The sequence below is a fragment of the Gopherus flavomarginatus genome, chromosome 3, assembly GCF_025201925.1.
Source record: "Gopherus flavomarginatus isolate rGopFla2 chromosome 3, rGopFla2.mat.asm, whole genome shotgun sequence".
Taxonomy (NCBI): domain Eukaryota; kingdom Metazoa; phylum Chordata; order Testudines; family Testudinidae; genus Gopherus; species Gopherus flavomarginatus.
In genome coordinates this window covers 159,990,527-160,015,585 of record NC_066619.1, presented here as the reverse complement: position 1 = coordinate 160,015,585, position 25,059 = coordinate 159,990,527, and the positions used below count along the sequence as shown (strand labels likewise).

Below are 25,059 nucleotides of genomic sequence, written 5' to 3'. Positions count from 1 at the left end.
AAGTATGTCTAAGGCTAAAATTATCTGTAAAACACCTGAAAAACTGTTAGAAAACTAAGTGGTACAATTTTTTTTCCTTAGAATGGCATATTAGGTGCATGGATACAAGATTTCCAGCAGTGCTGTGTGAATGTTCTTTAATCCTAATCTAGGTGCGGCATGGAGATACAGACATATTCAGTTCTTGGTGTCTCTGAGACTACTACTACTAAAAACATTAACTGATATTCTTATTGGCAATTTTTCTGATGTGGATCCTGCCTGTTATGAACAGGACTGAAACCACCAGTTTATTTCACTAGGCCAATCTCTCATGCTATTGAAGTGTTGACACCTGTCTCCAATTGGCCAATGATGCTAGCTTCAATTACCCACTTGTTAAACAAGTCCCTTTGTGCTTTCTTCCATGCTGCCTCTCAGTAAACTACCTCCTTGTGCTCCTTCAGTGACTCCTTAGAACTCTCCTTTTCTGTGATGCCTGCATAAAAACTTTTTGGGCAGTTGGTCTTCCAACACTCCTGCTTCTCATACTAACCAATATTGTCTCCCTGTGTCCTGTGCATCTCCATCTGTTTGTATCCACCTGTTGTCTCTGGTCTTTTATGCTTTGATTGTATGCTACTTGGAGCAGGGACTTTTTTCTCTGTTTGAACAGTGACTTGCACAATGTGATCCTGGTCTGTGCCTGTCCTCCTTGACACTACAGTAATACAAACAAGTAGGCCACCAGACAGCTGTCTGAGGGCGACAATTTCTGGCCAGTAGTAACCCTGGGCTGGATTTGTAGTAATCCCTCAGCTCTGTAGAAGGAAAAGGTTCTTGTTGCATTGCTCAACACCCGTTACTTTTTTTCTCTTTTCTAAGGCTGTTAAGAAGTGGGTTGAGTATATGCTGGTGGGCTGTTCTACCAGCCCAGGTAGGAACACCGAAAGCCGTTAAAGGCCCTTGCCTCAGGACACGATTTATTATTTGAAAGCAAAGGACATAAAAACACAATATAAAACACACAGCCCAGGAATTCAGGCTACAGACCCCAAAGGCTTCCCCCACTCCTTTTGCTTCCATCAGCCAGGGTGGTGAAGAGGACATTCCCTTCCCCTCTGCACCTGGCTTCCTTTTCATTATATAATCTGCCTAGCCACATGATAGACAGGGATCCCTTAAACTTTTCCAGGCTGCTGCTGCTGCTTGTCACATTGAGTTTGAGATAGATACATTTAAATCTGTGGGCAATCCTCTATTGTGTGATTTTTAATTTACAGAAAGGGTACCCATTTGTAGACTGTGCCAAGCCAATGCAACTGAGCCAAGATAGTGAACCATGGTGGCTTGCAACAGTTGTATTTTAGAAATTTGCAGCAAGAAGGGATAAATCCCATGAGCAATTTATCCATTCCCTAGAAGTTTAATGGGCTGTGGATTATTGTAAACATTCTGGGCTCAGCCTGTCTATAAAGATGTTTAAAGACACACTATTAAATACCATGGCATATGTTGATAAGGTTCTTCAAGCTACTTAGAGATGCCTCAAATGCTATGGGGCCTCTGCGGTGTGGTGATATTGGATTCGGCAATCTTTTCTTTTTGTTGTATACATGCATTGGAATGTTGGCATGACTAAACAAGCTGATGACTGAAAACTATTTAGTATTTTATAATGTTAGTTCAGCTACTTTTCCACCATTATCATCTTTCACTAAATTTAGGGGAATCTGAATTTGCAATATCTTAAAAATGGCTTAACCTCTGAGCCAGCCACCATGGTTCACTGTTTTGGCTCGATTGTCTGGCTGTGGCTTGGCACTATCTAAAAATTCCTTTATGACCAGGGATTTAATTACATTTTTATCTTGGATTTTCCATCCGCTGGTGTTCTTTCTGATGGAAAAAGCTACAGAATTGTAGTAGCGAGTGGAAATTTATTATTGTGACTAGACATGGCAGTAGAATTTTTATCTTTTGTTTTTTTCATTGCAGATAGTATGACTTTTTTTTTTCCCCTCTGGTGTTACTACATATATTTTGACCAATGGCAGACATGATTTGAAACTGAGGAGGAGTGTGCACTTCTTTTGGTGGGAGGAGGGGGGATTTAAATTGCTGTTGCTATCGTAGGAAAAGGTCTGATGGATAGGAGTAAATGGTTTTGAAGAAAAGTGTTTGTGTGTTGGAGAAATGGAGGGATATTGAATTCTGTAATCCTGTGCTCAATTTAAAGAGCTACTTGCCTTCTCAGCAGACATACTGCAAGTAGCTGAAAAGAAAATATATTTTGGATAGTGTACATACTGTTTGACGCAAACCACAGTTAACATAACTCTTCACCGGTATTGAGATAAAATTATCGCATCTTCAGAGTTCACATATTTTTCCTCTGATTACTTACTTACTTTCATAGACCACAGCATAAATTCCAGTCTTCAGTAAGACTTATTTTTCATGCTAGCAGAATAATTTCTAGATAAGTCCTGTTATTTCTGTTTACTGCTGATGTAAGAACTCCCTATGAAAGCTTTATTTCTTCTTCGAATGCTTGCTCATATCGATTCCAATTAGGTGTGCACGCGCCGCGTGCACAATCATCGGAAGATTTTTACCCTAGCAACAGTCGGTGAGTTGGCTGGGTTGCCCCTTGGAGTGGCGCCGTTATGGCACCGGATATATACCCCTGCTGACCCAACGGCCCTTCAGTTCCTTCTTACTGCCCATGACGGTTGTTGGAACTGTGAAGCGCGGCTTAACTGATCTCCACTTCCCTAGCTTTCCTCGTAGTTCTTTATAAATCGTTGTTGATAGTTCAATAGTTTACAGTTATAGTTCGTTCGTAGTCGTTTGTGTATAGGTAGTGTATATAGTTGTTGTGGGATCGGAGATTATCCCCTTTCCTCCACCTCAGTGCCGGGGCTCATACCCAGGTCACCGGGTTTCAAACTGTGCTCGGCGTGCCAGAAGCCGATGCCAACGGGGGATCCCCATGACTCCTGTCTCAAGTGCTTCGGGGAATCCCACCTCCCTCATAAGTGCTGCATTTGTAAGTCCTTTAAACCTAGGATGAAAAAGGAGCAGGACTTTTGTTTGAAGCAGCTCCTCATGGAAACGGCACTTAGTCCAGTGCCCTCAGTACCAAGCGCGGGACAAACTACATCAGCTCGGAGAGCTCCTTCAGCTCCAGAGCGCTCCAGTACCACGAAAGACACCCAACACTGGGCCCCTGTGGCACCGATGTCGTCTTGGCACCGATCCTTATCTCCACGTCCCAGGAAGCAGCACAAGACTCCTGCTGCCTCAGCACCATCAGTACCTCAGCTGGAGCAACAGCCCATGTCGGCTTGCTGGGCTAAGTCTTCTGCCCTGGCACCGCTGGTAACGGCACCGTCAATTCCAGTCCCGCAAGGGTCATCGAGTCCGATGCCCCAAAGCTCCCCAGTGCGCACCATGGTTGAGCTCGGTCTCCCATCAACCCCCGAGACTCTTTCCACAGCGCGTGAACTTATTGCACTTGCGGAGCCGTGTCTGCGTCAACCCCCGGCAGTCCATACAGTCCATAGGCAAGCCTGCCCTGATGAGGCCACCATCTGTGTGAGTAGCTGAGAGACGTCGATCCCGCTGACGATTCCGGTCTCACCGCCGATCCCGGTCCCGACGCCACTCGCAGTCCCAGTACCAATCAGGCTCCCGGCACCGTTCCTGGCACTGCTCCTCCTGCAGCCATTCTCTATGAAGATCGAGGTCCTGGTCGACCTCCCGGCACCGCTACAGTCGTAGGTCCCAGTCCCGATCATGGTACCGATATACAGCTCCCGGTATCGCTCCCTGGTGCCATCCCGCGACCTGCCAGTTTGGGACACGGCGACCGCTCAAGGACTCTCAGCACCACCTTGGACTTCAAGACACACTTCAGTGTCGTCTCAGGCCGGTAGCGGGTATTAAGTATGGGGTTGTGACTTGGAGGCAGCCAGCCATACCTTTGCAGAGAACCAAGGTCATGAACAAGGTCCCACCCAGTGGTCCTGGACACCTTGGGTGTATCATCAAGCCCAAGGTGTTCCCCCGGCTGCACCACGATCTGCAACCTCGGAACACTGCGTGCCAGAGGCGACTGTAAGCCGGCCTCCTCCCATGGGCACGGATGGGGCCTGGGTATCTGCTGAGCCACCTGCAGATACCCAGGCCCCACCTGCGTCTGACACTGGTCCCCAAGAGCAGGAGCCCCCACAGGACCCTCTCGTCCCTGGCCGCCGCCGCCTCATCCTCCTCTGGCCCTCCCCCAATTGACCTGAGGGCTCAAGACCTTCTGCGAAGGGTGGTCCAGAATATGAACTTACAGGTGGAGAAAGTCCCTGAGATAGAGGACCAGTCGTAGACATTTTATCGGCAGACATCTCTACCAGGGTGGCACTGCCCTTTATCCACACTATACAAGCTAACGCAGATACGATCTGGCAATCCCCAGTCTCCATTCCTCCTGTGGCCAGAGGGGTCAAGAGGAAGTACTTGGTACCTTCTAAAGGGTAAGAATACTTATATGTGCATCCTCACCCTTGCTCCTTAGTGGTGGTTCTATCCAGCCAGGCTCCCTACCTGCCCTGGCTCTGTGTGGCTCCTTGAAGCGGCCAGCATCTCCAGTTTCTAGATACTATATAGATGTTAATCAATAGGGTGACCAAATGTTTTGCATTTAATTTTTAGCTTCAGGGCTTTGTTTTCCATATTGTTAGCTGAAGCTGATGTTGCCACTGATTTTAAAACCTATTGCCTTCCTTTGATGCGTGGGGCATGGGTCACTTGCTGGAGGATTCTCTGTACCTTGAAGTCTTTAAACCCGGATTTGAGGACTTCAGTAGCTCAGGCATAGGTTAGGGGTTTATTACAGGAGTGTGTGGGTGAGATTCTGTGGCCTGTGTTGTGCAGGAGGTCAGACTAGACGATCATAATGGTCCCTTCTGACCTTAAAGTTTGTGACTCTGTTGCTCTTGCATCATATCTCCGACTCTCAAGGGAAGCACGTATGATGAAGCCTGCCCTGATATTGCTGTCCAACATTGCTCCTAGAACAAAAAAATGTTCTAAGTGTGAAGCGGAAGCATCTGAAAGGAAGCCCGTGCAGGCAAGAATGGCCCTAGTCAAAAGAAATGGAGGTAGCAAAAGCATGCAAGGGCAACCGAAGTGGCTTCACAAATTTTCTTCTCAAATAGGGCTTTGTTTTCCTGTCAGCCACATCCTTTCAGTGGGAGTTAACATCTCTTGATATCACTATGTCTTTAACCATGGAAGAGAGAGCTGCGACTACTTTCAGAAGTAGGTCAGATGTAGACGTGTATATTAGTGCTTTTTTTGTTAAACTTTCCAAATGGTGTGTCTGCTGGATTTTCCCACTCAGTTCTTATCAGGTCAAGAAGTATTATAAAGTGGGATATATGGTTCTTATTTAGATTCTGAGAGCTGTGTTAGCAAGTGATCTCATGGCGCTTTCTCCAAAGCATCTTCCTTGAGGGAAATCATCTCGGGGACTATCTAATCTTTATACTATTCTTTCAGAAACAGTTTCAAAAATGCCCCTCAAAAACGTATTCTGGGGACTGACTTCTTATGACTCTGTTTAAGAGTCTCCGATAGCAGACCTTCCTCCCAGGAAGAGTCTTCTAAGAACACCAGACACTGTAGTGGTTTTTAAAAATTCCATTCAAATGGAGTACGAATCATGGTGTTAGAGATCAGAAATATCCATTGAGTCATGTATTCCATTCTCATATTGGTGTAGTTTTGTTGCCTAGAGTTAATGGTTCTCATACTGCAGTTCAATAGAGCTATTTCTTATTGTCCATGGATTCTTTCTGGTGATCCACAAATAAAAACATTGGTCGAATATGCTATAAAATATGGCTTTTTAGTGCCGTCTCCATTCTAGTCTCAATTTAAATGTCCTTAAATGAAGGAGTTCCTTGACTTTTGAAGTTTTGTAGTCCTAGTAGTGGATTTATATATATATAAAAAAACTTTCCTCACTAGATTATAAATGTAGCTAGTTTTGAACACACACATGTTAAGTTACATTGAAAAAATAAGGAACTACCTTTGTGGTGAGTAGCATTTGGTGTAAGATTGTAGTTAATTATTATTTACCCAATTATGAAGTTTTAGATTTTGTTGGACTGCAACTTCAGTTAGATCATATATCTTAATGAGTGTTGTTTTACATAAACTTGAATAGGTATAATTGGAAGTCATCTATTTGAATAGCTACTAGACAGGGATAGCTCAGTGGTTTGAGCGTTGGCCTGTTAAACCCAAGGTTGAGTTCAGTTCTTGAGGGGGCCATTTAGGGATCTGAGGGCTGTGCATATACACACAGAATACCTGTCAGGAACAGTACTTGGTCCTGTTAGTGAAGGCAGGGGACTGGACTCAGTCCCTTCCAGTTCTATGAGATAGGTATATTGCCATGTATTATTAATTGCTGAAATTTTCAATAGAGAATCAGTTTTTATTATAAAAGATGGAGATTGTATGGCACTAGTTAGGAGTGCAGGACTCAGAGGGAACTATGATCTGGGACACTAATGTTCTGCAGGAAGAACCCTAGGAACAGAAAAACATGGGATTGAAATTGAGGCTTAAGTTTGCAGTGATGCTGATATTTAAATTGGTAAAAAAAAGTCAGACCCTAGGAACAGGTGCAGTTGCACCTGATAGTGTGTGAATGGGCCGTTCAGAACAGTGTGTAGATTCTCAAACTTTTGTACTGGTTACACCTTTCACATAGCAGGCCTTTGAGTGCAACCCTGCTTATAAATTAAAAACACTTTTAAATATATTTAACACCATTATAAATGCTGGAGGCAAAGCAGGATTTGGTGTAGAAGCTGACAGCTCATGACCCCCCACATAATAACCTCACGTCTCCCGAGGGGTCCTAACACCCAGTTTGAGAACCCCTGTGCTAGCAGCTACACTTTCAGTTTTTCTTCCATTTAAGAAGTGTGTGAGAAGTACTTTGTAAGTAAGGTCTTAATTAAATGGGTATGCAGATGTTTCTGTTACCTGGTTTTCTTTCAGTTCTGGTTTTAGATGTAATTTAATATAGGCAGGGCTGGTAGCACCTCCTATTTGCCCAGCACTTTCCATTTTAAGATCCTGTTTTCAGCATCTTATAACTTTGGCACACTTTAGCTATGTAGGTTGAAATTCTTCATTTATGTGCCTCAGGCTTTTTTTTTTTTTTTAAACTTCTGACAAAATGGTTCAGAAGTTTCCAAGCAGGAGACTAGGAAAAAATACATTGTTTTGTTCATGTTAAAAAAAATTCTATTGACCTTTTTTTATGAATAGCACTGGTGCTCCTACGCGGTGGAATAGGGACTAGAAACATGGCAGGGACATGCCCTTTTTTGTTAGTAATGTGCCTTTTGCTGTCACTGTGAAAATCTGCCCAAATATAGCTAAGAAACCTTTGAAAAAGTGCACTGTATTCATGCTCAATTGAAATTTAGAGTTTAGCTGGTAAATTTTCCCCAAAATTCCATCTCTACTAGGTATACTCAATCCCAAGGTCCAGCAAGACTCTTTCTGCAATTATATCTCTGAGCTGTTGCAGGCCAAGCTGAGTCAGGCACATGAACTGAGAGCAGGGATACTCCATTCCTGTACTGTCAGGGTACATCTACACAGGGATAAAAGCCCCACAACGCGGGTGCAGCTGGCCCAGGTCAACTGGCTTGGTTTTGCAGGGCTTGGGATGTAGGGCTAAAAATAGCTGTGTAGATGTTTGGGCTTGGACTGTAGCTTCAGGTCTAGGATCCTCCATCCTTGCAGGGTCCCAGAGCTCGGGATTCTGCCTGAGCCCAAATATCTGCGTAGCAATTTTTCAGCCCTGAAGCCTGAGCCCTGCAAGCCTGAGTCAGCTGACTTGGACTAGATGTGAGTTTTTTATCCCCATGTAGACATACCCTGAGTGAGCGCCTGGAATGGAGTGCAAGATTCCTGATTCTCACCATTCCTCTGCTCTCATCAAATACTTGTGCAACCCAATAGCCAAGTGTGTGCTTTATCCCCATAAAGGATAACAACTAGAGCTGTCAAGCGTTTAAAAAAAGTAATCGTGTGATTAATCACGCTGTTAATAATAGAATACCATTTATTTAAATATTTTGGATGTTTTCTACATTTTCAAATATACTGGTTTCAGTTACAACACAGAATACAAAATTGACTGCTCACTTTACATTTATTTTTTATTACAAATATTTGAACTGTAAAAAAAAAAAGTATTTTTCAATTCACCTAATACAAGTACTTTAGTACAATCTCTTTATCATGAAAGTTGAATTTACAAATGTAGAATTATGTTTAAAAAATAACTGTATTCAGAAATAAAACAATATAAAACTTTCTAACCTAAAAGTCCAATAACTCTACTTCTTGTTCAGCCAGTCACTCAGACAAACAAGTTTACAATTTGCAGGAGCTAATGGTGCCCGCTTCTTGTTTACTGTGTCACATGAAAGTGAGAACAGGCGTCCATATGGCACTGTTGTAGCCAGCGTTGCAAGATATTCACATGCCAGATGTGCTAAAGATTCATATATCTCTTCATGCTTCAACCACCATTCCAGAGGAGGTGCATCCATGCTGATGACACATTCTGCTTGATAATGATCCAAAGCAGAGCGGACTAACGCATGTTAATTTTCGTTATTTGAGTCGGATGCCACCAGGAGAAGATTCATTTTCTTTTTTGGTGGTTCGGGTTCTGTAGTTTCCACATCAGAGTGTTGCCTTTCTAGGACTACTGAAAGCATGCTCCACGCCTTGCCTCTCTCAGATTTTGGATGGTACTTGAGATTCCTAAAACTTGGGTCAAGTTCTGTAACTATTTTTAGAAATCTCACATTGGAGTCTTCTTTGTGTTTTGTCAAATTTGCTGTGAAAATGTTCTTAAAACCAACATGTGCTGGGTCATCATCCGAGATTGCTATAAAATGAAATGGACATAAAACACAACAGGAAACATACAGTCCTTCTCCAAAGAGGTCAGTCACAAATTTAATAAACGTGTTGTTTTTTTTAACGAGCATCATCAGCATGAAAGCATATCCTCTGGAGTGGAGGCTGAAGCATGAAAGAGCATACAAATGTTTAGCATATCTGACACATAAATACCATGCAACGCTAGCTACAAAACTGCCATGCGAACGCCTGTTCTCACTTTCAGGTGACATAAATAAGAAGTAGGCAGTAGTATCTCACATAAATGTAAACAAACTTGTTTTTCTTAGTGATTGGCTGAACAGGAAGTATGACTGAGTGGACTTGTAGGCTCTAAAGTTTTACATTGGTTTGTTTTTGAGTGCAGTTATGTGACAAAAAGAATCTACATTTTTAAGTTAACTTTGTCGATAGAGATTGCACTATAGTACTTGTCTGAGGTGAATTGAAAAATACTATTTCTTTATCATTTTTACAGTGCAGATATTTGTAATAAAAATAATAATAATATAAAGTGAGCGCTGTACATTTTATATTCTCTGTTGTAATAGAAATCAATATATTTGAAAATGCAAAAAAAATCCACAAATATTTAATAAAGTTCAACTGGTATTCTGTTGTTTAACAGTGTGATTAATCGAAATTAGTTGACAGCCTTAATAACAACCTGTTATTGCTATCAGTTACTTGATAAGCGCAAGCGGCAGAGGTCTGTGAGGAGAACACAAACAACTCTTCCTTCTCATTCTTTGTAGTCATAGGCTTCGGGCCTACCACTGATGCTAACATCCAAGCTCAGTTTAAAACCATAGTTCACTCAAGTCTAATGTGGGCCTATATTCCTACAGTATGCATCACAGATTGACTGACTGACTGACAGATGTTGAACAGAATCATGGAAGTTGGGCAAGGAAAAACTAGTCTTCCTGATCTAGCTGTGTAGGTGTTTATATGGCTTCCTTAACTGTTGTATCAGTATGCCACAAAACTCTACTTAATATATCTGCAGAACACCCCTATGAAGTAGGTAACTTTTTATTATTTCCATTTTATGGATAAGAGTACTGAGGTCCAGAGAGCTTGAGTTACCCAGGACCACAGAGGAATTCGGCTAGAGATGGAATTGGAACCCAGATCTTATGAATCCATTGCCTATTGCCTTAAACATAAATCCAACTACAGAGGTATAGTACATGATTTTTGTCAGCATATCCATATTCTGATGGCTGTTTATATTTCTTCACTCCAGTATCTAATCTTATTCAAGACTTCTGATTAGCAAGTTTTTTTGTTTTTATTTATATTAATCAGCAGGTGAAGTATATAAGAAGATGCAAGTCTTCATGTTTTGCATAGCATACTGTTTGGGTAGGTTTAACAAGGCAGTCGAGATGGCTTTTCTGTTGATGTATGCTTAAGAAGGATGTGAAAGGCAACTACTATCCAGTAAGTCAATATGCAAAAGGCCGAAGGTTGCATCCGAATCTGTGTCCCTTATAGCACTATTTTGCTGTGCTGTTATCCATTAGGTTTGACAGCCTGGACTGATTTATTACTTTGTTTAGAGTTCCTAGTGTTTTGTGACTTCATTTAAAGCAAAGAATTTTTGATGGTTTCATTAAAATGAAATAAATTAGTTTTTCTGTTCAGCTGTGAACATTTGGGCCTTTAAAATTTGCTTTTTCAGTTTGAGACAGAATACTCAATATTTTGGTGTCTCTTGAGTTTTCCCATTACTGCACTAATGACAGTAACATAATTAAGTCATATTCAAGAGTTTGGGAATAGCTTTGGGGCTCTGAGTAGCACTGACTCCATTTCAATTTGAAGAATACTATGTATGAATCACTCTGATTTTAAGGCTTAATAAACTCAATGAATGTATGGACTTTTCACTTCTGTGGTTTTGTCATATAACGTCTTTTCACATTCAACGGGCCAATGAGACTCTCCGGCATGGTCTGACAACTGCTGACTTGTAGATTTGAAAGAAAAGGCTAATTTCTTAAATTTTGACTCCTTGTTTTTGTAAATGTTTTTTATATTATCTGTAGTTCCCCATGTCCACTGAATTGTTTCATATTTCATATAGTTCTCCATATCCACTGAAGGAAGGAAAAGAAGTAATTGGCTTAATCAAGGGAAATTTAGGTTAGATACTAGGAAAAACATTCTAATTATAAGGATAGTTAAGCACTGGAATAGGCTTCCATGGGAAGTTATGAAATCCCTATCACTGGAGATTTTTGCCAACAGGTTAGATAAACTACTGTCAGGGATGGTCTGAGTATGCTTGGTCCTGCCTCAGCGCAAGAGATTGGACTAGATGACGTCTCCAGGTCCCTTCCCACCCTACATTTTTAGAATTCTGTGATTGTACAAAATTATTTGCTGGCATCAGTCTTGGTCCATGCCTGATGTTTGGTCTCTTGCAGCTTGGCGGGATATTGTGTAGGCCTGGCTTGATATGTAATAGAACTGTACCATGTTTCCAAGTGTCTGACTAGATTGTAGATTAAGTATGTAAAAAATATTAAGGTCTAGTTTATCAGAAGAATATAGCCACTTTTTCTTTTTCTGGACTCTGAAATCTTTTATCACTATCTTTTAAGAAGTTAAATACTAATAATACATTCCATTAGAATTATTTTCATATAGTAATGAATTCACATTAGTAATGCGGTGTGGACATTGATTTTCTAGAATAAAATCTCAAAGTAAAATGGACACTTGGCGTACGGTATACTTGTAGGAGTAAAGTACACCTCTACCCTGATATAACATGAATTCGGATATAAGGTGGTAAAGCAGCCCTCGGGGTGGGGTGGGGTGTCTGCACGCTCTGACGGATCAAATCAAGTTCAATATAACTCAGTTTCACCTATAACGCGGTATGATTTTTTGGCTCTCTTGGACAGTGTTATATCGAGGTAGAGGTATATTGGACTGTTCAGTAGCATTTTAAAGTCGTGACATCTTAATTCTAAAAGAGCTTATATTTTACAAACAGCAGTACCTAAATGCTATCAACTTGAAGCCTGAAACATAAGATCCAGTTTTCCCCATCTTGGAACACGTCATGCCAATTGTTATAGTACATTAAATTATATTGGCCTTTAAAAAAAATCTAGCTACAGTATTTATGACTAAGTTGGGAAGGTGCATTTTTAACTTGCTTTATTTTTTTAAATGTAAAAAATATTTTTGTGTCGTTGTATGAGTTTTACTCAAGTAGTTCATTTTCCTTTCTAAACAGGATAGAAAGAGATTTCCAGAACTCAGCAAAGATGAATATGGTCAAGAGAATCATGGGCCGGCCACGGCAGGAGGAGTGTAGCCCTCAGGATAATGCTCTAGGGTTGATGCACCTGCGCCGACTCTTCACAGAACTTTGTCATCCTCCTCGGCACATGACCCAGAAAGAACAGGAAGAAAAACTTTACATGATGCTACCAGTGTTTAACAGGGTAAGCCAGGTGATGTGATGAGACTTTTCTGGTGCTGGCTAAGGTCTTGTCTACAGGAGGAGAAAACCTGGAGTAGCTAATGTGCACTAGCTACTCTGCACTAACTCACTGCATAGACAAATTCACACCCTATCTCAATCCACGCTAATTTCCTTGTGTAGATAAGTCCCAAGAGTATTTATAATCTAAATTTGGTGGAGATTGTTTTCCTTTAGAATTGAAGGGATTGGGAATATTCAGTGGAAACACAACCGAAATGATAAATTTTTAGTTGCCAACATTTTCCTTTTTTGATGTTTAAAGTAATGTTATGTTAGGAAATCTCTAAGGATGCATAGCAGCGTGAGGTTTTGTTCCCTTTTATTAACTCTTCATTCTAAAGTAGGGATCTAAACTAGCTTCTAGATTGTCTCCGAACTATTTGGAAAATCTTGCTTTCACATGAAAGTTTGAGTCTGCATGTTCAAAAGCCCAGGTTATATTCAGACTCAGAAATGATTCACTTGATGCTGACACTTCTTTCAGTTCCCAGTCCAGTTGTGATGCCACATTGCACTGGAAAAACCCAAGTCCCCAGCCCAGAGAGATTTTCTTTATAACACTGGGAAGTCTTTTGTCTCTCAGTTATTGTGTCAAGTATCAGAGGGTAGCCGTGTTAGTCTGGATCTGTAAAAGCAGCAAAGAATCCTGTGGCACCTTATAGACTAACAGATGTTTTGGAGCTCCAAAACGTCTGTTAGTCTATAAGGTGCCACAGGATTCTTTGCTGCTTTTACAGATCCAGACTAACACGGCTACCCTCTGATACTTGACACCATGCAAGGCACTGCATTTAGCCGTATGGAATGGAAATCCATCAACCTCATGAAGAAACTTGCACAAATACAGACAGATATCATCTTCCTTTCCAAATGCAAACGGATGGACATCATACCAAATGGACTAAAGGTAAAAATCCACTGCTATCTACATACTACACAGACCACAGTGAGAGATTATGTCATACTCTATCAAAAAAACTGAGGAACCACCTGATCAGCATCCTATACAGCAAACAGGAAAACATCAAAAAAGAGCTCTCCAACCTGGAGACTCTCATTAATAACCAAACTTCTATACAAACAGACTTCACTAGAATAAGACAGGAGATCTACATTACTCACTTCACCTCTCTTCAAAGGAAAAAGGACTGTAAGCTGTCTAAACTCCTACCTGCCACATGGGGCCACAACAGTGGTACCCCTAACCCACCCAGCAATATCGTCAATCTATCCAACTACACACTCAGCCCAGAAGAAAAGTCTGTCCTATCTCGGGGACTCTCTTTCTGCCCTGCCACCCCCACCAACATGATACAGTTCTGTGGCCATCTGGAAGCCTACTTTCGCCGTCTCCGACTCAAAGAATACTTCCAGGACAACACTGAACAGTGCACTGATACACGGGTGTCCTCCCACCAACAGCACAAGAAAAAGAACTCCACATGGACTCCTCCTTAGGGTCGAAATGACAGCCTGGACCTATACATTGAATGCTTCCGCTGGCATGCACAGGCAGAAATCGTGGAACAACAACATCGCTTGCCTCACAACCTAAGTCGTGCAGAACGCAATGCTATCCACAGCCTCAGAAACCACCCTGACATTATCATCAAAGAGGCTGATAAAGGAGGTGCTGTTGTCATCATGAACAGGTCTGACTATCAAAAAGAGGCAGCCAGACAACTCTCCAATATCAGTTATTGTGCTACTTTAATATGAGTAGTTCTTTTGGGGACTGTTTCAGGTACTTTGGAAGGCACCATGTATTTCTGTAGTGTAGTATTATCTATCCACTAGAGAGAGATCTAGGAATGCAATTGTTGGAGGTTTTTGCAGGTATGTGCTTGTATATACTATTAGGGAGGATTGGAAGCATTAGTAAATTGAAGATGAAACATTTTAATAAGCAAACCTGAAAAGAAAAGTTATTTATCAAACTCAAAAAATAACCTAAAATTTGCTTGTTAAAGGTTATTTTTTCATTTTTACAGTGTGATGTATTAAACTAGTTACATGCTGCTTAGAATGACCAGCCTATGTCAAAATATTTTGTTACTGTAGTTTTCTAGGCAGTTCACACATTTGCACCACAGTTTGCCACCATACAACACACTCTTCTTTCAAGAACAAAGGATTTGTAATATTGAATTAACCTATTAAGTAGCATGATCAAGTAGATAGGTCTCCTGAGTCCCCATCTAGTTCCCTGGGTTCTGTTCTGAGCTCCACCACTGAACATGCTGCGTGACTTTCGCGGAGTTCCCTCTTTGCCTCCATTTCCCAGCCCACCTTTTATCGTGTTTGTTTAGGTTATAAGCCCTTCTGGGGCATGGACTATGTGTGTAGAATGCTCAACATAATGAAGCTTTGATCTTGGTTGGAGCTTGTAGGTGCTACTGTAATACTAACAAATCTGTGATCCATCAGTAGTTGAGATTTTAAAAAGTAAATAATAACTTACGCACCTGATGAATCACTTACTTGTAAACATACAAGGAAGACTGGCACTAGAAAAGGTTCAGAAAAGGGCAACTAAAATGATTAGGGGTTTGGAGAGGGTCCCATATGAGGAAAGATTAAAGAGGCTAGGACTCTTCAGCTTGGAAGAGAGGAGACAAAGGGGGGATATAATAGAGGTATATAAAATCATGAGTGATGTTGAGAAAGTGGATAAGGAAAAATTATTTACTTATTTCTGTAATACAAGAACTAGGAGTCACTAAATGAAATAATGGGCAGCAGGTTTAAAACAAATAAAAGGAAGTTCTTCTTAAGACAGCGCACAGTCAACTTGTGGAACTCCTTACCTGAGGAGGTTGTGAAGGCTAGGACTATAACAGCGTTTAAAAGAGAACTGGATAAATTCATGGTGGCTAAGTCCATCAGTGGCTATTAGCCAGGATGGGTAAGGAATGGTGTCCCTAGCCTCTGTTTGTCAGAGGACGGAGATGGATGGCAGGAGAGAGATGACTTGATCATTGCCTGTTAGGTTCACTCCCTCTGGGGCACCTGGCATTGGCCACTGTCGGTAGACAGATCCTGGGCTAGATGGACCTTTGGTCTGACCCGGTATGGCCATTCTTATGTTCTTAAGAAAGTTCCTTCCTGATTCTATAATAACTAGTTTTGATTACTATGATTGTACCCTGTTTTATCTAGAAAATCTATTGCTGATGAAATTAACTGTTGTTTTCTTTTAAAACCAACTGCAGTAATTGTGTGTAGACACAGACAGACAGCAAACTGTCTTTAGTGTCTCTGCCCAGGATCTTGCAGACTTGAAGGAGAAAATTAACAAGATCCATCATTAGCTCCTTCTGCTTCTTGTCTCTGTTTCGTCATCTCTCCCTGTAATCATGTCTCCTTTTACACTAGTCACTGACTCCAATCTCTTTGAAAGAAACGTGCTCTTAAAATCCATTTCAGTTTGGTTGCTGCCCTGTCCTCTCCCTAGAATCTCTCTCACTAATATCTCAAATGGTTTTCCCTGGCTAGCTGTCTGGTTTTTGACTCCACCCTCATCCTCCATTGCCTTCCTTAGATAGCGTTGATCACTTCCTTCTCCTGGGCATCTCTTTTCCTTTGGTGTCATAGGCCTCTCCTCTCATGGTTCTCCATTAATTTTTCTGATTGCTCTTTCAACCTCATCTTTGATGAGGGTCCTCTCCTTTCCTCTCTGTATAAATCTCAGAGTTCTGCCTGTGTTTCCCTTGCTTTCTCCTTTGATCTTGTCTGCATCCACATTTTATTACTTCTGTGCTGAAGACTCATTCATTTTCTTCTGTCTCATAAACTTATTGGTCTTATGTGTCCTAGTTTTCAGCTTGTCATATTGTAGGGTGTACTGCTGTGTAAATTCAATCCAGCCATAACTGATCTCTAGAGCCCTGCAAATCCACAGATATCTGTCGATCATTTTTGCGGATCATGAATTGGATGCAGATACAAATTTAGTATCTGTGCAGGGCTCTACTGAGATCCCTGTTTTTTTCTTAACCCCTTCTTTTTTTCTTTTGACATCATGATCCATTCTTTCTCTCAGATATTTTTAATCTGTCCTCTTTGGAATCCTCTCTCCCAGTAGAAATCTAGGCTATTGCCAAATGTTGTTACACTTTGTTTACAACCTCTCTAAAATCTGAATCTCCTCTGTCTTTTAATGTTTGATCTCAATAATAATTATTTTCTGTTAACTTTAATTTCACATTTCCACACACCATTCTTAATGGTGCAGAAACATGATGTTCATGCTTTGATTTCTAGCTGTATGTTCTGTGGAAACTTTTTTTCTCTTCACCCCAAACTCTTTAAATGATTAAAAATAGAACTTTCTGATAATGAGGTGGGAGTTGGGAGTGTGCACATTGTGCTAATGACGTCAAGGAATACTGGTTTAGAGAGAGGCCAGCGGCTGTGCCTGAAGTAGAGAGGGTTCTGAGACTTCCACCATGATGCTGAAGCTGGAGCCAATTTGGGGGGTTCCATATTTGTATCCATGTGACCAGAATTTAATATTGCACTTCAGTTACTGGAAAGGACGAGTCTGGCCATTTAAAAAAAAAAAAAAATTTGGGTAACTGCATAGTCTCACTCTTGGAATATACGCAGACCAGTGCAGCAAAATGGTAGAACCTTCTGTAAACAGTGCCTGATCGAGTCCTTGCTTCGCCCTTCCAAACCTCCTCTCACCTTTTAAGCACTCTCTGATAGCTGGGCCATAAAAGGAGGCATAGCAGAGGTTTCTGCCTCAGTTCGTACGTGAACCTTCTTCAGATGGTGTGTATTGTAGCAGTTCTTGATAAGTGTCTTTTTCTTGTAGCTAGTTAGTCTTTTTAGTAGTTAGTATTACTGTTAAGTTTTAGTTCAGTATCAGCCCCGTATCAGTGGCTGATTCAAAGATCAAGAAACACAGATTCAAGATATGTTCATCAGGCTCCATGATCTTTTTTGCATCAGGTGCTCACACTTGATGTTCAAAATGTTTAGGAGAGGGCCCTTGTGATGAATAAGGGGAAGAGTAGCAACGTTTATGGATGCAGTAGCATCAAATCCCTCCTTGGCAGCTGTACTGGATTGCCTTATCTGTAAGGGGTTAAGCAGTTCAAATAACCTAGTTGGCACCTGACCAGAAGGACCAATGAGGGAAGAAGAGGCTTTCAAACGGGGGGAAGGAGAGAGGGTTTGGTTTTTTTTGTTCTCTGTATTGTTCCCTCTCCAGATGGAGGGAGAAGCCAAGCAGGTACAACAGCATCTGAAAATATACCTGGAATAATCCATCTAAAACCACAGAAACTGTGAGTAGGGCAAGGAAATGAGTTAGGTTATCTTTTGTTTGGTTTGTGAATTTTCCTGTGCTATAGAGGTAGTTTCATTCTTGTTTTTGTAATTGTGAAGCTGAGCCCAGAGGGGAATCATCTGTGTTTTAAATCTTTTTATTATCCTGTAAAGTTCCTTCCATCCTGATTTTGTAGGTGCGATTCTTTTACTTTTTTCTCTTAAATAAAATTCTTCATTTAAGAACCTGATTGATTTCAGGGTTATGAAGACAAAGGGTCTGGTCTCTGCTCATATTGCTAAGGCAACTGGTTGGTATATTATTCTCAAGCCTCCCCAGGAAAGTGGGATGAAGGGGCTTGGGGGGGTATATTTTGGGGGGGATAGGGATTCAAAGTGACCTTCCCCTGAATTGTGTAAATCACTTGGTGGTGGCAGCAATACCGTCCAAGGGCAAGGAAAGGAATTTGTGCTTTGGGGAAGTTTTAACCCAAGCTGGTAGAATATAAGCTTAGGGGGTCTTGCATATGGATCCCCATATCTGTACCCTAAAGTTCAGAGTTGGGTCGGGGGGGGAACCCTGACAGCCTCCTTCATATTGTACCATCTGTGGCACCTTTTGCCCAACCTTCCAGAAGAAAGAGGCAGAATGGACTTGAAGCCCTCTTACTTCAAGAATCTTTAATTGCAAAACCTTTTGAATTGGAGCATTTGAAAGTTTCTGAGAAGAAAAATCAGAGGTCCAAATCAGCATCGGGCACTGCCAGATCTAGAAAACCAAGTGTGTTGAAAACATTAGCTTCTGCACTGTGCTCCAGTTCCAAAATGACCAAGCATACAGTCGCTTAACCTTGGACTGAGCTACAAGAAAGGTACAGCCTTTGACTGATGCAGTTATGGGGAAAGGGCAGAATATGATAGATGTTCTTCAGATCTGGGACTCTAAGTTCCGAGGAAAAAGAAGGCTACTTACTGGGGTGCCAGGAACATTGCCTGTTCGGGGATTCATTGGATCCTTTGGATCAAGAATCCAATACAGAGCTGAAGTCTTCTTGGACTTTAAGGTAACATGTTATTAGAATGTTCCCATGCAGTGGTTCCAAGGAAGCTGTCAGAACACTGTATCTCCATTGTTCCTAGTTATTTTATTATTATTACAGCACCAGTACACTTGGATCCACATAATTTCTCAGATCCTTTCAGTTCCTCATCGAAATTGGGGAAATAATATTTTGACATAAAAATCTTTTCAGTTTTCCCCTCCAGACAAGAGACAGAAGGAGTACTTCACCACAGAGATCTACAGGTAATTTACATCCACTCTGTAAAACTCCTACTGGGTTGCTGAGGAAGACAGTATCTTCTTTGTCTCTGCTGCACATCCCTACTTCAGTTGTTTCTGCAATAATCCCTTTGTCAGATCTGGGATCAGATCTGTATTCTGAAGGAAGAGCCAAATTAGATGACATATCCTGAACCACAACCCTTATCTGTACCTTCTGAGAAACACTTTTCACATACGACCTTTCCGAAATTTCCTACTCATCATGACTATGATACAGTGCTGGACTGGGGTAATTGGCAGATGCCACCCTGGGTGCCATGCCATGTTGGCCAACTCTGAGGTTTCACTACCAGCCCCCATTAAAATCTACACCTTCAGTTCTGTATCAAGGCAGAAGCACATCTGAGTGGCTCGGATCCTAGACCTTCGTATCTGACAGTAACGGATTGATCACCTGTCATTGTCCACGATATACACTCTGAAGAGGAAAAGGAAAGAGATTTACCAGTAGCAGCGTGAACAGGAATTAGAAGGTGACTCCCCTACAGAGGAAAATGTGGGCATTGGATCAGCTTCATCTGTCTTAGAAGACACTATTCAATTTCATGAGCTTGTCGGCAGAATGGTAACAAAATTAAATCTACCATCTGTCGCCTTAGAAGAAGCACCTCATTTAGTCTTCGGATATTCTTGGTACTGTTTCTACCAACAAAGTATTCAACGTTGGGAGGTCTGTAGCAGCCAGTGAAATGAGTTTGTAATAACCCACCATTTAAAAAAAAAACAGACAAATTATATCAAATTCCTTATAAGGGTTTCCTGTGTTTACCCACCTCCTAATTTCTTCATTGTTTGTACTGTGGATGCCTCTGCAAGATCTGGATATTTACACTCCACTCCTAATGACAGAGAAGGGGAAAAAATTGATTCCTTGAGAAGGAGGCTGGGATTTTGTTTTGTTTTTACTTCCTTGAGTATGAGGATTGCTAAGTGTCAAGTGGTCATGGATAGGTACCAATTTCATCTTGGGGACAAAATTTCACTTTTTATAAAGAATTTTCCTGAAGAGCATTGGAAGTTAGCTAATGTCCTTATTAAAGAGGGACAAAATGGGTTTAAACATGCTCTTAGACGAGCATCCTTCAGTGTCATGGATGCTGCTTCAAGATGAGTAGTCTCTTCTATAACTCCTTGAAGATGCATGTGGTTACATTCTTTTTCTCTTTCCTTTGAAGTGAAGTCAGAAACTGATTTGAGACTGATTTCATTTGAGAGAGAGAGAGAGAGAGTGTCAGAATTTTCCATTCTGAAATAAAGTTTTAGAGAAAATGAAAGATGAGTTCAACAGCAAGATCTTTGGGACTTTGACAGCCATTTAGAAGGAAAACTCCTACTTCTACATTTAGGTACCAAAGCCATACTATCTGCCATTTTCATCATTATCTTACTACACTCAAAGAAGATATCAGTATCAATAATGGTGATCGCAGCAGCATCCTTCACAGCAACCTCAATATAGAAAACAATCAGCCAAATCTAAAATGAGACCCAAGAACCAATTCTGCAACTTGTTCCTTACTTACTTAGACCTCTCTTTTGACATCGAGAATGAGAGCCGCAAACTAACACAGGACACTTCTCTACCGTTTGGAAGCAGTCTGTCCACTGTCACAGCATACAGTTTCAGACCCTTCTTCTGTAACAATCCTGCTCTCTCCCCTTTCCAGCGAGTCTTCTCATGAGAGGGTTTTAAGAGCAGCCGTTCATTCTCTATTACTTTACAGAGCAATAGAGGAAGTTCTAGAAAGTCTTTAGTAATCAGGTCTTCTATTACCATTATTTCCTTGTTACAAAGAAGAATGGAGGTTTCTGACAAATCCTTGATCTGTGAAAATTAAACAAGTACATTTGAAAGTTCCAGTTCAGGATGTTGACCCTTGTGGTGATTATTGCCTATCTAGACCCTCACTCACCTATCTAGATTCATTGGCCAGTTTAGATCTCAAGGATGTTTATTTGTATACAACCCAACTCACAGAAAATACTTTTAGATTTTCCTTGGGTCATGAACATTTCCAGTATAGAACCCTTCTCTGGTCTTTCTACTGCACTCAGAGTTTTTACAAAACGTCTTTCTGTCATAGCAGCTTTCTTGAGAAGATGAAAGTTTTTTGTTTTCCCATAGGTAGATGACCAGCTTATGAAAAGCTCAAGAAGAACTGAACAGAGTCATTCTTTATAGGACTTCATATAAGCTGTTTGTGGGGTGGGTTTTTTTTTTTAATGTGACTAACTGTAAATTTAGTATTGTTTCTACTCAGATTTTATCCAGGTGGATCAGACAGTGTATAGTAGAGTTATAGAAATGTTTCACAGAACACGTGCTACTAGAGCAGCTGCTACTTCTACATCATGCTTTAAACATGTTCCTCAAATTGGGATTTGTAAAGTGGCCATCTGGAAGACATAGCTGTTAGGTCTGATGCCCAGTTTGGCAGGGCAGTTCTCTAGTCTTCATTTAATTAGGACACTGTGTCCCACCATCTTTTTTTTTCTTATACTGCTGACCTATCTATTGCAAGAGTGGGTATATGCGAAGTACCTATGAAGAAGTAGTAGTGAAGGTTACTTACCTATAGCTGGAGTTCTTTGAGGCAAACGCTGTGTGTTCACATTTCCCTCTTTTCTTTCCCTTGCCTGTGGACTCCTAGTTAATCTAGGCTCTGCATTAGTGGTATAAGGAACTGAGGTGGCAGTTGCTACTGCTGCTTCTCCTTTTTATAGTCTCACTTTCAGAACGTACTTGAACATTGAGGGGAGGCGTAAGAGAGGTGCATGAGTGCTCTAACAGACATTGCTTGCAGAAGATTCCACTGTTCTGCTACAGCGGTCAGTGCCTGTCCCAAGAGTGTATATATGAAGAGTCCATCTCAAAGAACTCCAGTGCCAGATAAATAACCCTTGTTTTGGGCATCTGAATAAAACTTGATGTTCAAAAGTACTGAACACCAAGTGCACCTCTTATATTCAAGGGGAAAATCAGAGCATCATTATTTAGATGCCTAAATATAGATTTAATGGCTTGATTTTTGGATGTGTAGTGTACCCGTAGTTCTCATTAGTGTCAGTGGGAGGTGCTTAGCAACTTTGAGAAATGAGGCCATAAGTGTCTAACTCTAGGCATCAAAACTGGAAAACTTTGGCATTTCTAGTTTTCCTTCTGCAGAGCTTACAAACTGCTGCAAGTGAGGAGGATGTCCTCCCTCAAACCTCTGTGCTGCTGCAAAGAGAAGAGGTCTACCCCTTCTTTACTAGCTTCCATTTTTCTTGGGTCCTCCTTTCTCATGAATAACCTTAGTGCCTGTCTCTTCCCAAAGTGCTGCATCATGAATCTAGAAGAAGAGAAGCAGAAAAGAGCAAAAGTTTAAAAACTGTATTAGAGTGAAAGTTCTGAGCAGTGTTAAAGATAGTGGAGCAGGCTTAGGAAGACAACACTGCATTGGCTTCACTCATATTTAGAAAGCTAACTTTGCAACCAAAAGGGATAAAAAGTTAACTTAAAAAAAATTAAGTTTAGATTGTGCAAAAGTTGACAAATTAGGTCTGCTTATTCACTGGGACAGATGGATTTGTTACACCCTGATCTAACACAATGAGTTGAATTCAAAAATTTCTGTTCAATTGTGTGCTAAATTCCTAGTAGTAAAAGAGATTTGGTTGCAAGTGGAAAAACTGCAACAAATATTACCACATTACAAACTCTGTTTTCTCTTGTCTTTAGGTGTTTGGAAATGCTCCTCCAAGTACAATGACAGAAAAATTCTCTGACCTCCTGCAGTTTACTACACAAGTGTCACGATTGATGGTGACTGAAATTCGACGGAGAGCATCAAATAAGTCCACAGGTAGTGCTTGGGATGATAGAGTAGGTCTTGTGAGGTGTGTGTTATGCATTCCAGAGAAGTCAGTAATGTGCCAATGAGCTCTCTTCTGTGAGCTGTGTGGATGCTTATAAAATAAGTATTGGGAGGATACCGCATGTATTTATACTTTTTTACACTCAGATATGTGTAATCTCTAAAAGCATTTCTAAAGCACCATAGCTAATTATTATCACAAGATAATAGCAAGTTTGTTCAAAGTAAGACAAAAATTCTCAGACCTAGATAATATTGCCATGCTTCTCTTCTGCTCTGTTTGATAAATGTCTGCATGGAGGTGAATCTTGTACTGTACCCTGAACATGGCAAGGCTTGAGCTCTTCTTGCTTTCCTCTGAGAGTTGCCTAGCAAGTGGCTCTCAGCTGAAAAGACTCTGCTTCAGTCTTCTGATAGTGTGACCATGTGTTGTCTGCTAAGGCTCATTTGTATCTCTGGTGGTATTGAGGGAGAGGCAGCAGCACAGAGCATAAAGATCTTGTCCATTCAATATTTTAAGGATGAGGACCTGTATCTCAGTTTGGATCTCGTGGTGAATGAAGAGAGAGTGCAGATGGCAGAGTGCTGATGTTAAATCCTCGTATGGTCTGTGCCATTTATGAAGTGGGGTGATGCATGTTGGACCAGCTTCAGTTTCCTTCTGTTTCTCAGGTAAACTGAGTTACAGTAATCCACTCCAAATGGCTAAGTCCAACTGGATTCCAAGGTTGTGTATTAGAGAGGGTCCGGAGGAGAGCAGTGAAAATAATAAAATGTTTAGAAAATCTGACATATGAGGTAAGATTTTTTTTTTAAAACAAAACAGCAACAACAAAAAAACTGGGCATGCTCAGTCTTGAAAAAAGAAAACTGAGTGGGGACCTGATAACAGCCTTCCAGTAGGTTAAGGGCTGTTATAAAAAGGATGGTGATCTGTTATTCTCTGTGTCCACTGAAGGTAGGACAAGAGTTAATGTACAGAAAGGGATATTTAGGTTACATAGAAAGATTTTCCTAATAACTGTAAGGGTAGTTAAGTACTGGAATAGAATACTAAGGGATGTTGAGGAATCCCTGTCATGGTAGGTTTTTAAGAACACGTTTGGCAAACACCTGCCACGAATGTTCAAGGTTTGCTTGGTCTTGCCTCAGCATGTAGGGGTTGAACTTGAACTGCTTTTCAATCCTAAATTTCTAAGATTCAGTGAGTTTTGATGAGTCTGGTACTTCAGTGGATGTTATGCATGTTTATCTTGACAGAATTTGGTTTGTAAACATGCTTGTAGATAGATAAAAGCTGCTAGTTGTGTATTATTATATATATTATGTAAAAATCTAGACGCTTTGAGGTATGAGAAGAAATGATTTTAAGAGAAATTTGGTGCCTGCAAAGGGTGTGTGTGTGTGTGTGTGTGTGTTGGAAACTCTGTACTAATCTTTCCATTAGTTAATTGAAATTGCTTTATCTGTTTTATAAAAGTTCTGAACAATTGTCTGTATAAATGGAATTCAGCTTATTTGCGTGCTACTTGGTTTGTAGATCTTGTATCCAATATTTAATGTTGATTTTTTTCATAGGCAATACAGAATATTATGGTGCATCAGCAAATTAACACTGAACTATGCTAATAACTAAATTAAGTGAACAAACAAAAGTGCAAGTAGTAGTGAAAGTATTATATGTATATGTGTATATGTATATGTGAGTATACTTTACTGGACTATAATGTATAAAAATAATGAATTCTTAGTAATAGGAGACCTCACAATACCAGTCTGTTTATCTTGTGCAAAGCGGAGACAGACATTATTTTAGGTGGATTATAAAATGCAGTGGATTAGTAAAGCACTGTTATGACATTGTACTGTATTTCTTGCTTTTGGTGAGCTCTTGACCAGCCATGCTAAGTCATGGTTTTACATTCTCATTTTAATTTTGTATTTGGAAGTTCTTTACGGAATAGACTTTGATCTGAAATCTATCATGTAGTATTTATTTAACTGAAGACAATACAGCTAAGGTCTGCCAGAATTACTACATCAGTAAAATGTTATTTAATGTTACTTTAAATCCAGAGATTGTGAATTTT

At 40.7% G+C, this 25,059-nt stretch overlaps 1 protein-coding gene across 3 annotated transcripts in view; it reads left to right on the top strand.

The window, feature by feature from the left end:
* Positions 1–25,059, top strand: part of WDFY3 (WD repeat and FYVE domain containing 3) — a 313,760-nt gene that overhangs the window by 76,076 nt on the left and 212,625 nt on the right. For all 3 annotated transcript variants that reach the window (XM_050945097.1, XM_050945098.1, XM_050945096.1), the window contains 2 exons: positions 12,242–12,452; positions 22,834–22,957. In XM_050945097.1, the coding sequence (XP_050801054.1) occupies positions 12,273–12,452; positions 22,834–22,957 (304 nt within the window). In that variant the 5' untranslated portion in view covers positions 12,242–12,272. The remainder of the gene's footprint in view (positions 1–12,241; positions 12,453–22,833; positions 22,958–25,059) is intronic.